Source organism: Panthera leo, chromosome B2, assembly GCF_018350215.1.
Source record: "Panthera leo isolate Ple1 chromosome B2, P.leo_Ple1_pat1.1, whole genome shotgun sequence".
Taxonomy (NCBI): Eukaryota; Metazoa; Chordata; class Mammalia; order Carnivora; family Felidae; genus Panthera; species Panthera leo.
The window spans coordinates 109738499-109751169 of record NC_056683.1 but is presented as its reverse complement, the minus strand read 5'-3'; the positions used below and the strand labels follow the sequence as shown (position 1 = coordinate 109751169).

General features: G+C 34.3%; 2 protein-coding genes across 9 annotated transcripts in view; one reads left to right on the top strand and one right to left on the bottom strand.

Moving 5' to 3' along the window:
• The window catches only part of SERINC1 (serine incorporator 1), a 35449-nt gene extending 29226 nt beyond the window's left edge, over positions 1-6223 (top strand). The window contains exons 6-10 of the mRNA XM_042939731.1: positions 1307-1476; positions 1585-1675; positions 3269-3413; positions 3528-3758; positions 5373-6223. Of these exons, the coding sequence (XP_042795665.1) occupies positions 1307-1476; positions 1585-1675; positions 3269-3413; positions 3528-3758; positions 5373-5508 (773 nt within the window). The 3' untranslated portion in view covers positions 5509-6223. The remainder of the gene's footprint in view (positions 1-1306; positions 1477-1584; positions 1676-3268; positions 3414-3527; positions 3759-5372) is intronic.
• Positions 3355-12671, bottom strand: part of HSF2 (heat shock transcription factor 2) — a 43973-nt gene continuing 34656 nt past the window's right edge. For 4 of the 8 annotated variants that reach the window (XM_042939722.1, XM_042939725.1, XM_042939724.1 and 1 more), the window contains one exon: positions 11363-12380. In XM_042939722.1, coding sequence (XP_042795656.1) covers positions 12088-12380 — 293 coding nt within the window. In that variant the 3' untranslated portion in view covers positions 11363-12087. Of the gene's footprint in view, positions 3653-8361; positions 8514-8546; positions 9566-9822; positions 9944-11362; positions 12381-12671 lie in introns of those variants that run through there. The other 4 variants (XM_042939727.1, XM_042939726.1, XM_042939728.1 and 1 more) reach the window with 4 other exon arrangements.

The following is a 12671-nucleotide window of genomic DNA, read 5'->3' as shown; positions in this document are numbered from 1 at the left end:
TAGTTTCCTGTTCTACAGGAACTACAGGTAGATAAAATATCAAAGGGATTAGGGCTGCTAGAAATAAACAGTGGCATAAGGCATAAACATCAGCATGCAGAAAAAATATAAAAAGCGACTCTAGAACATTTCATTTTATGTAAGTGGAAAGATCCACCTAAGGGGATTCTTGTAGTAGTGTGATTAATGTGTATTTATTTATAATGATGATCTTGGGTCCTATGGTTATACTGCAAAACATGGATCAAAAACTGAGGGAAGAAAACCAGGTTAAGTGTATAGTCAGTCAATCCTTGTGCAAATAGTAGGGACTATGATGAAGACCCTCCCTAAAATGCATAGATGCTGCTCAGTTTCATACAATCATTGCCTTGTAGAAACGTGAACTCAGTATTGCTTAATTTTTTTCTGATTTCTTTAAAGAGAAGCCATAAATCTAAAATTTTATGTGAAGTGATCTGAGTTTTCAGCTAAATATTTTAATTCAGAGTGAAAGTTGTATCATTGTATCTGCTAGCCTAATATTTCTCTCACACAGTTTTTGTGGTATTTGATCTCGGTGGTTAAAACAAAGAGTTTAGTATTCAAAGAAATAAGCTTCAATTATTTGGAAAATTCAGTGTTCTAGAACACCCCATTCTTTAGTTCAAATTTAATACAAGAGTTTCTGTTTTGTTCCCTGCTCCACCAGCGCTTGGAACTTTGTAGGCATTCAGTAAATATTTGTTGGGTGGATCCCCGTCTGGCACATCTACATAAATACCTGTGTATATGGAGCACACACAATAGCACAAAAACACACTGTGTATGTTTTAATTTACAAAGGAGAAACTAGGTTGTCTTATTAATCTTACATAATAAAAAATGTTTAAAGATACTAATATGGGAAAGCCTTGTTTTGTGGGCTTAGCATTAGCAATGAAAGTTTTGTTTCTCAGTGTCATTTGTAACTGAACAATTATGGTTAAGTAATTTTCCTTTTATTTTTCTGTATTTTGAAAATAATGACTAATGTACGTGAATGTGTTTGTAGTGGAGATATTACTATTAATAAAATACTTAGTCTGTTACTAACTTAATGTCCTTGAAAATATTATAGTGAGCTATATATGTGAAGACTATAAAATTTTCTGTGATAAAGTTCAGAAATAATATTCTTCCCTGCTTTTATAGCCTGCATAATGCTGACAATGTTAGTTGCTTAAAATACATTTTAGAGTAAAAAGTTTGTTTTTAAAATGAGCCCTATGTCTAATTCCTAATATTCATGATCAGTTCTAATTGTCCAATTATATTTCCTTCACAGCATTGTTATCAGCTACAGCTCTGAATTATCTGCTGTCTTTAGTTGCTATCGTCCTATTCTTTGTTTACTATACTCATCCAGCCAGTTGTTCAGAAAATAAAGCATTCATCAGTGTCAACATGCTCCTCTGCCTTGGTGCTTCTGTAATGTCTATACTGCCCAAAATCCAAGTATGCTCTTTATATCATTAGTTTTTTGAAGCTTCCATTTTTCTGAGTTTTCTTAAATTTTGAATGATGTCAGAATATTTATTTGTCTTGCTTAATTTTTCTTTGTAGGAATCACAACCAAGATCTGGTTTGTTACAGTCTTCAGTAATTACAGTCTACACGATGTATTTGACATGGTCTGCTATGACCAATGAACCAGGTATGTTTTGTTCGCTTGGGTTTCTTTTTAATGAATTCTGAAACTTTTTTCAGAAATGGTCATTTTATGAAATTGTCATTTAAAAAATAAGCCTCTAGAGGAATAAACAGTATGGAAATAATACCATTTTCATCTTTGATGTATCACTGTATTTTTTTTTACTTTGTTTCTTTCACTAACAAAATTATAAGAGAGTATATGAAAATTATAACAAATATACCTAATTTGTACTGCCGTATTTGCGATAGTATATATACAATATCACAAAAGAAAGTATACAAGAAAGAAAAGCTGTTAAAATGCTCCTTGCTTCAGTGGTAAACAGTATAATTCTTTTCTTATTAAAATACTATTTCTGCCTGTGAGTACCTTGCAAGTGAATATAATAGGGCTTTGTAATGAATTTTTTTTAATGTTTACTTATTTTTTTTTAATACTTATTTTTGAGGGAGAGAGACAGAGTCTGAGCAGGGGAGGTGCAGAGAGAGAGACACAGAATCCAAAGCAGGCTCCAGGGTTTGAGCTGTCAGCACAGAGCCTGACACAGGGCTTGAACCGACAAGCCGTGAGATCATGACCTGAGCTGTAGCTGGACACGTATCCACCTGAGCCACCCAGGTGCCCCTAATGAATCTTTATAGGCCTGTTACATTGTATTCCACGAGACTAACTTGTTTCACCCCAAATGATATATATTGGCTTCTAATCTCATGGAATATCATTTGGTGTGAAACAAGTTAGTGAGCAATTAGTTACTAATTTTGAAAAGGAAGAAAATGGTCTCTTTTACTTAAAAAGAAAATTATAAAATATGTTATCTGAATCTGATTTCAAGTTCATAAACTTAGTAGGTAATTTATCATTAGTCGGAGAAAGGCTTTTTTTATTATTAGAGAAAGATTAGATTTGTTCAGGTATTTAAGTGGTTAGAAAAAATTTTTTAGTAATTATTCTTAAAATGGCCCTAAGAATTGGTTGTTCCCCCCTAATTAAGGATTGTTTTCATTAGTAAGATGGTAATTGACCTATCTGGCTTCGTGAAAAACATTTTGCATACTTTAGTGAACACTACACAAACTATAATTTTTTCATATAAGAATACAGAGGAGATCATTATGACTTATTTGGACTTACCACAAAAGCATTTGCTAAAATTCTAATAACTGGTAATTTTATGTGTAAGCTACCTTGCTTATGTAGCAATATATTTTGACAAGTGGATAAATTTCATTAAAGTAACTTGTTCTCTTACAATATATGTTAGGAGAAACCATTCTGTTTTAGTTTAGAACATCTGAATTTTTATTCCTAACTCTACTAGAGTTTTATTATACTTTGGAAAGGTTATCTAAATTTCACCTGTTTCTTGATCAGTAGAAAGCTTAAAAATATTTCTGCTCTTACATGAGGTTTAAAATGAAATTACTTGATTTTTCCAAGCACCTCTATAAAATTAGCAGTGTAATATTTAAGTCTCATTAATAAATAGCAGTTATCTTAAAGAGTTAAATAAAAAAAACAACTGTTAACTAGGACCTGAAAAATACTTTCTATAGTGTTCTAACATTAATTCGACCTTAATTTACATTACAGAAACAAACTGCAACCCAAGTCTACTAAGCATAATTGGATACAATACAACAAGCACTATTCCAAAGGAAGGGCAGTCTGTCCAGTGGTGGCATGCTCAAGGAATTATAGGACTAATCCTCTTTTTATTGTGTGTATTTTATTCAAGGTAAGAAAAATTGTGCATTTTTTTAACAAGAAATCTAGCCTTTCATTTAAAAATCATTTTTTAAAAAACACCCTTTTTCCTTCTCTCTTTCTTCCTTAACTGTCTTTCATGCAGCATCCGCACTTCGAACAATAGTCAGGTTAATAAATTGACTCTAACAAGTGATGAATCAACATTAATAGAAGATGGTGGAGCCAGAAGTGATGGATCACTGGAGGATGGAGATGATGTTCACCGAGCTGTAGATAATGAAAGGGATGGTGTTACTTACAGTTATTCCTTCTTTCACTTCATGCTTTTCTTGGCTTCACTTTATATCATGATGACCCTTACCAACTGGTACAGGTAATTACATTTCATGAAAACTTTGCATGTGGAAATTTCGATGTTTTTCATGATTCCATCACAAAACATATGGTATGAAGTACTTTTTAACCTCCAGTGTACTTCAAAATTTACATCTAAGTGAGATCAGTATGAGAAATGCAGACTACCTTGCTTTGGCATTGACAAATATTCCATATCTTGATGAGATTAAAATAGAAAGCTTCAGATTTTTTACTAACATTTTTTTACAGAAATACCATGTTGATGGTTGATACACCACAATGGTTTTCCTAATTTTTTAAATACTGTTAACCCAGTTCCTGACATAATGGAAGATACCTTTTCTGTTTTGTTCAAACTGTCTTTAAAAGCACTAAAGTTCTCAGAATTGAGGTGAAATACATTAATGTAGATTAATGCAAAGAACATGGCTACTTTAAAATTGGATTCTCTTCAAAGTTGTAATTTATATTTTTTTTAGCACTTAATAATACATAAGTCTTTTTCCAGTAATAGGAAGGTAGTTATTAGTATTTGTTTTCAAAAATTCTAATTTTGTCAAAATGATTACTGAAAGATTCCATTTAAGATTCAAGTTGAACTATATGGTTTGGGCAGTTCTGTTTTGAATACTTTTTAATGCATAGTACCCTTACAACTTGTAAGACTAACAAACAAGATGTAGGAAAAAAGATTATTCATTTTGAGGGCAGTCTTTACTGGTATTTATTATTGAAGTATTTTTAAGAATTCCTACACTGCAGGAACATATTAAATGATGAGAATCCATGTAGTTCTCAATAATTCACAGCTTTGGCTGTCAGATAATAGTAAACGTTAAGAATTTAGATCGGGGTGACTGACAGGCTCAGAGGGGCATGCGACTCTATCTTGGGGTTTTGAGTTCGAGCCCCACATTGGGTGTAGAGATTACTTAAAAAAAATCTTAAAAAAAAAAAAAACAAAAAAACTTTAGATCAAAAATATTTTTGGTATGTTTCATCTGCACAAAAACCAGTTAAATTTGAGATGTGTTTTCTTTCCAGTGTCTTAAATCTGAGAAGGCTGAAGTGGGAGAGTGGTTCCCATATACACTTGGAACAGATTATATTTTTTACACAGGATAGGACATTTCACTTACCCAGAAGTTACACAACTCCATTTCTCTGTATCTCAGAACTACTAAGCCAGAAATATAGGTTCCCCCCATTTTCTCAAAGTTGGTGTTACACTACTACACTTTTATAAAAGATTACGTTGGTATAGGTTTTTGTTACTTAAACCCAAATAGAATTTCTGCTTTTAAGAAAAAAGCCACTTCCCTTACTCATGTAGTTTTGTAAAAGCAAACTGGCCTGACATAAACTTTTGGAAAGTGGGGACTTTATGTAAAGAGCATCTGAGTATCAGTAAAAGAGTGACCTCGGAGGCCTGCGTCCTTTCCTCCTTTAAAGGAAACAGTGAATTTTACCTTCACGTTTGCTATTAACGTAGTATGGCTAGCAGGGCAGCAGATTAGCCCAGAAGTTGTATGTCTGTTATCACAAACTGTGTACAAAGAACACTTAGGAAGTAAGCTAAGTAGCATGATGGCTGATAATCCAACCCTTTAAATTTTTTCTTAAATTTTAGGTATGAGCCTTCTCGTGAGATGAAAAGTCAGTGGACAGCAGTCTGGGTGAAAATCTCTTCTAGTTGGATTGGCATTGTGTTGTATGTTTGGACACTAGTGGCACCACTTGTTCTTACAAATCGTGATTTTGACTGAACAGGACTTATGGCATGAAAGTCCCACTTGGATCATTGCTTGTTTGAGATTAACAGTATTCCCAACTTTTGTAAAGTTGTGTATGTGTGTGCTTCCCATGTAACTTCTCCAGTGTTCTGGCATGAATTAGATTTTATCGCTTGCCATTTTATTCATTATATTCTTGCCATGTGCATTGATATGTGTTAGAATGAATCACAAAGGGAGAGATTTAGGAATCTGTTGGTGAGTTAGGAAAAGTGGACATTGTTAGGTTTATCCTTAGTTCTATGCCTGTGAAGTTAAGAGTAAAAATAAAACTGCTTGACAGTTTATTAAATTCTGCTATCTAAGCTGTTCTAGAAAGTATAAAAGGAAATGTATGGCTGCCTTTTGAAATGTTTGATGCCTTGCCCTACAAGAGACTGCAAAGAACGTGGCTATTGCAAAATTGTGTAAGCAAGTCACTTAAATGCCAGTTGTCTGAATAATCTTTTCAGGTTTTCCCTGTAGATTATGATGGAGATTGAGACACAGGAGCCTTCAGAGAAAGATTGGTAGTGGTGGGTTACTAAATTGAATACCCAAATAGTCTGTAATCTTCCCTGTGTAGGGATAGCCTTTCATACAAACATAGTGAACTTTGTTTTGGTTATTATGAACATATGCAGTATAGGCTCATTGGAGATGTTAGAACTCTGAAGGATTTAGACAAAGCTTTTGAAAATGATAATCATGGGTTAGAAGGCAGTTGTTGAAAATGACTGTGAAAGTCCATTATTAAAATCAAAAGTGGTAAACTTTTGATAGGACAGGAAGAAACTGCAATATACTAGGCTTGAGGAGACACCTAGATAAAATCTCATCCAAACCTTCATTTTATAAGTAAGAAGAAACTGAAGCTCAGATTTCTAATCTGTGGCCAAGCTGGGAAATCCCAGGTTTCCCAAAAATAGCTGGCATTTTTTGGCATTTAAAAATAACTTCTATTCAAAATACATGCATAATAGATTTTATACCTCATTAGTGGTGGATAATTTGTATTTGCTGGTGTCCAGCTTGCCTTCTACCCATAAACTGAGGCCAGAATGACAGAATGCTATAGAATATAAACTGCTTACAGTACATTTTACAGCTCAGAAGATATTTAAAATGCTTTTGTATTTGCTGCCATCTAATTAAAATATATAGTTTATGATAATCTTTCAACCTGAAAAATCAAGCAGTATGACAGTTAACTTAGAAACTTAGTTACTTGTACACATCATTAGTGTCTTAATGAATCTTAAAATCTACATTTGCTTCTTTTAAGGTATTTATTAATGTAAATGAAATATATAACAATTCAACTTAATTCCCCAACTTTATTCTGGGTGTTGATATTGTGTTCCATCATTTTGAATGGCTGTGTTCTATCTCTAAATAAATGAATTCAAGACAAAGTGTGTGGTGTATTAATTCTTTAGCAACTCAAATTTAGGTGGCTGTAATACTCAGACCTACTTTTCCTCCTGCGTATAAAAGAACCTGAAACAATAAGGTTAACTGTCCATTTTGTGTCCTGAAAAACTGAATTGTTTCAAAGGTAGTAATTATATCACACCCTTTTTTGGTCCTCTGTAAGTGGCACCTGAAATTGGATCTCAGGTAATTAAGGTGATGTTCTCCTAAAGAACCTTTAGTGGGTGGACCAGTTTAATTTGGAGAATATATTTAATTCATTAGATAGCTATTCTACACCTGCTGTGTCCTGTAGGCATTTTTTCCTAAGTTGCAAATTGGTGCTGACACAAAATGGTATTTAAAAAAGTCTCTTACGAGGGGGCGCCTGGATGCCTCACTTAAGCGTCCATCTCTTGATCTCAGGGTCATGAGTTCAAGCCCCCATGTGGGGCTGAAGCCTACTTAAAGTCCCTTACCAAGGGGGGGGGAGGGGGGAAATAAGAATATAATTGTAAATGAGTACTCTATTCCATTTAGTCCAAGGTTTAGTGAAATGGTCTGATTCCCCCAATATTATGGGCAAGACAATGCCTATAAAATTCTTGGGCATTTATTCAGAAAAATCTTATGTTCACACGGAATCCAGTACCTGAATGCTTATCACTTTATTTGCAATAGCCCAGACTAACAACAACCCAGAAGTCCCTCAACTGGTGAATGTTTAAACACACAGTGGTACATCCCTATCATGGAATACTAACTATAAGACAAGAGTAAACTGTTGGTACACAAAACAACTCGACTGGATCTCCAGGGAGGTATCCTGGGTAAAAACAGCCAATCCCAAAAGGTTACAAAGGATCATTTCATTTATATTAACATGCTTTCAATGATGCAAATAAAGAAATGGGAATTCGTGGTCTTTGGAACCAGGGATGAAGAGAGAAATCTTGGTGGATGGGCTAAATGATTATTTTACAAGAAGTTGCCAAACTTACAGAGTCACTGTACCATTTCATATTCACACCACTGATGTATGAACAATTCATTTTCTTTGCATCCTTGCCAGCCTTTGTCACTATCTCCTATTTTAGCCGTTATGATAAGAACATTGTGTTATCTCAATTGTGGTTTTAACTTGCCTTTCCCAAATGGCTAGTGATGTTGAGTATCTCTTCATGTGCTTATTTGCCATGTGTATGTCCTCAGTAAAATGTTCATGCCTTTTGGCAATTTTCTAATTGGACAGTTTAATTTGTTGAGTTTTGAGAGTTCATATATTCTAAATACTCATCCTTTATCAGTTAACATGGTTTGCAAATACTTTCTCCCAGTCTGTAGCTTTGTCTTTCCATCTTGACAGGGTCTTTTGCACAGCAAAAGTACTTAATTTTGATTAGCTTCAATTTATCAATTTTTAAAAGACCTTACCTTACACACGTCAGTTGTTTTGTAGTCCTTTATGTTAAACTTGTCACTAGGCCAGTTCACACTTTTTAGTACCCTATAACAGCTCTGAAAGCATCCCCGTTTACTGAGCAGATGCTCTATTCTTCCACCTTTGATTTTCTGTGTTCTAAGATCTAAGATAAAGAGAACTTTTGTTCCTTTTTTAATGAACATATTAGGGTTCTCCCAGAGGAACAACCAGTAGGATATTCTGATAAGTGGTGAAAATGGCACTTCACCTCTGATCTTTCTTACTCCCAAACCCATAACCCCTGTCTAATCATAAGCAGCATGGTAATCCCAAATTGAAGGTCACTACAAAATATTATGCCAGTGCTCCTCAAAACTGTAAAGGTCTAGTTTATTTGTACTGTAGTTAGTCTGACACCAGTTCCATGAAATTTGTTGATTTGCTTTATGGTCTAATATGCAACCAACTCTCAAATATTTCATGTGTGCTTGAAATGAACATTTAGGCTCTAATTCTTAAATGCAGCATTCTACATATGTTCATCACAGTATCATTAGGTCCTTTTCCTAGTCTGCAGACTATTTTCACACTGAAACTTATCACCTGAGTATACCATCCCTATGAAAAGCACCATGATCCACCCTAAAGGAACATTCAGCTGCTCTAAGTCCTATGCTGTCTCCTCTGGCCCTACTTTTATACCACAGTCTTCATATTGTTTTACAGGCAGTATACAGATTTCCTCTGGTAAATGAGAGTATTAAGAGGAATCACTTTCCAGATTTTCAATTTTCACGTTACTCCTTCCTCAATTTGGATCTGTGCGAAAAGATGCAAAAGGACATCAAGGCATCCTCCATCCCTCTTAGCGATTACTCTCCATATTTAACAAATATGTACCTCTTATGCATTCTGAATCTTACCAAGGCACTTTGGATAAAATCTCTTGAATATCCAATAAAGACACAATTTTTAAGTATTGGTGTGAAGGAAGGACATTGGGAAAAAAGGTCCTTTTACAATTCAGGTAGTTTCTATTTTTTTGCTTTCACTGAAATAGAAGGATCATCTAAAGTCACCAGAGTTAATAAATGATAATAAAATAGTTCTGGTATATAATTCTGAAGGAATTCAGAGAATTGACACTGCTACAACAAAATTCTTCCATTCTCATACTTTTTTGTATTATAAATGAAGTTTCTTAGAGTTTTACACCTATGAAAACAAAAAGGAATAAAACTTATGCTCTTAATATTAGTAATATTCACCCCCAGATACAAAAAAAAAATTGGGGAAAAACTCCCCCTCCCATCAAGACCTGTTCACTCCACTAAAAATATATTTCTGATAAAACTTATGTTTAATAACAGTTCACCAAAATATGAATGTTTTATTAGTGGACAGTAAGAAGAGATCAACCAAAAAGAAAAAAAAGTTCCAAAGGCAGAACATAAAGTTTGTTCCCCACTCACCTGAAGTCTACAATGGGTGTCCAAGATTGATAGGTGGCTTTCTTCTAAGCAGTGATTCAGGAAGCCAAATTTCTTCCTCCTTGAATGTATACTCAGAAGCCACATACTCCTCTGCATCAGGCTAGTGGAGGGGGGTAAAAGAGCAAGGAGGATTGCACAGGGGAGGTTTTCACAGACCACACCTGAAGTTCTATTACATGACTTCTGATTTATATGGAACTCAGTTCCATAGCCACCCTGTATACAAAGGTGGAAATAATCTAACTGAATGATTGAGAAAATGGTTTGGCACTCACTTAACAGTCTCTGCCACATGTATTTATACTGTTTTGATCAACTGTGTATTTATAACTGGAGACAAACTTCTTTAATGCTTAGAATCTTAAGGTTACAGGAAACAATTTCAAATTTTGTTACAGAGAAGTGTGACAGTATCTTCGATGTATGACTCACAGATGATAAAAATAGGATAAAATTCTTTGGGAGAAGTAGAATAGATGATGATGGATAGCAAATCACTGTGGTATTTAGATTCCTTTAGATACATTTTAAAAAGCACATAATTGCATTTTTAAACAGTAATGACTATTTTTAAATGGTAGTATTAACAACACCCTAAATTCCTTCCAACTAAGGATGAAAAATTTTAATTTCAACTTAAAAAGTGCTAGAATATATAAAGTTTTTCAAGATTTTTAGAATACTTCTAGAGCTCCAAAATGTCCCCAAAGAGAAGAAATTTCATCATATTCCACACTGAAGGTAAGGGAATAAGAAAAGTCTCTAAAGTTGTATCCCTTCCCAGTCTCTAAATTCTTGTTCTCAACCTTAACGACCTCTACAAAAGTGACCTCTACAGCTTATGCAGAAATTTCTGGGGACAAAAGATGCCATTGTCAGAGCCAAATATTTTAGGATCTGCTAAGGAAGGGTTTCCTATCTCTGTGCTAGGTTTTCCTTTGAATTTTTACAACATAGTAAGAGAAATTCCAAGATACGACAGAATATGGCCAAGAGGAAGGTAATTTGTAATTCCTAATCAAATGGCCCTATCAAATATTCAGATATAAACTGCACTATTTCCAGCCCTCTGCCTGAAGGTGGAATTCAACTTGATAAAAGAGGTGTCCTGGTCTTGCATTAATCTCCTGAACGACAGATCTAAAGGGAGAAAGTGACTTAACTGTTTCGTCTTCCCTAGGGGCAAAAATTATAGGCCTTTCTTTGGGTGGCACCCAGTGATAATGTTCTTACCTCATTTGGGACAATGAGAGGCATACTTCTCTCAGTTCTTTATTAGAAATATAGAAAGCAAGCCAGTATAATTTAATAAAGAACTTTAAAACACATTAAGTTTAGAGACCTTATATTCCTTCCCTGTTGCAAATAGCCTATCTTTTGAGATGAGGCACAAAGATCTTGGTGTGACTCAATAATGGACAACAGACAGTTTACAATTTAAGTCTATCTACTTCCTATAAAAAAGAAAAATTTCTACATGTGGGTGTCACCTCTAAAGAAGACACATAACAGACACTAGTACGCAACATTCATTATATTTATTTTACTAAATAGTATGGTTCAAAAAAAACACAAACAAATCAGAAAACTTTTACTTAAAACTAGTCCAACATCTCGAGATGGATGGGGTTGATGCCATCCCATTCCCTTCTTTCTATGTATATGAAGCTGGAGCCATATCTGACAGCAAGCACTCAAGTATACTTTGCCTTTCCTGTTGAACATGAATGAACTTCTCTGAACAAGAGAGACAAATGAAGTTTTACAAGATACAGGCACTTTATGTTCCCAGTTTTTAAAAATAAGCCAAGTGAAAAATATTTAGTAAAAGTAACTGGAACAGACAAAGCTTTAAGAGTTCTACCATTAGTTCTAGTGACTTACACTCAATGCAAACAGACAGCATCAAACAAGTAAAACAAACAAAAAAGTTTAACTGGGGTTAATGGGTATATATGTAAAAAAGAAATCCAATTTACTATAACTGGAGAAAAATGGCCATTTGAATCCAACTTAGAGATATACCAACAATGTGCATTAAATCTTGTGTACCTATGTAGCTGAGTAACATCTGAAAGCTTTGCAAGAGTGTGTAAGTGAGAAAAGCAAAAGGTGCTTTTGATTCCACAGTATCTGATTAAACAAAACAAAGCAATTTACAAAAAAAAGTACCAAATGATACTTTAAAATAAATAGTTCATCATTTTGATGAATATATACATGTAGAGTCCACTTCTTGGGGATTTAACTATCTAAAAGTGGCATATCACTATCCAGAGGTGCAGGAGCAAGTTCACATAAATAAAACAGTGTGGCTTCACTAGCTTCGGCTTCAGTCAATGGCTCCAGGCGAACAAGCTTACTTTGGGTTGGCTCTGGATCTAGGCTGCTATCCAGAAGCTCATCAACTTCTATGGGTTTATCTACAGAGGACATAACTTCTGATGATGCTGTACTCCCCTGTTCAACAGTAGAAGCAGGGTTCCCATCGAGGAATGCAAGAAGTGGAAAGGCAGTGTACTGGATAAGCTGCTTATCTATAATAAAGATTAGAAAAATGCTCTTTTATCACCAGCTTATACAGAGTTCAAGCTGAAGGTGGAAAAAATAAAAACAGATGTGCATATATGCAATCAACTACCCTTATATATCCAAACAAGAAATCCGACACTTTATGCCAGTAAATTTAAAAATGTACTAGTCAGAAAGGTTAAGTCTTTTATTCAACAATTACAATATGAGAATTCTTTCAGTTGTCCTAAAGTTAAATAAAAAAAAAAAAAAAAAAAGACTTAAAGAACTATTACCTCACCAATTTAATTTTCTCT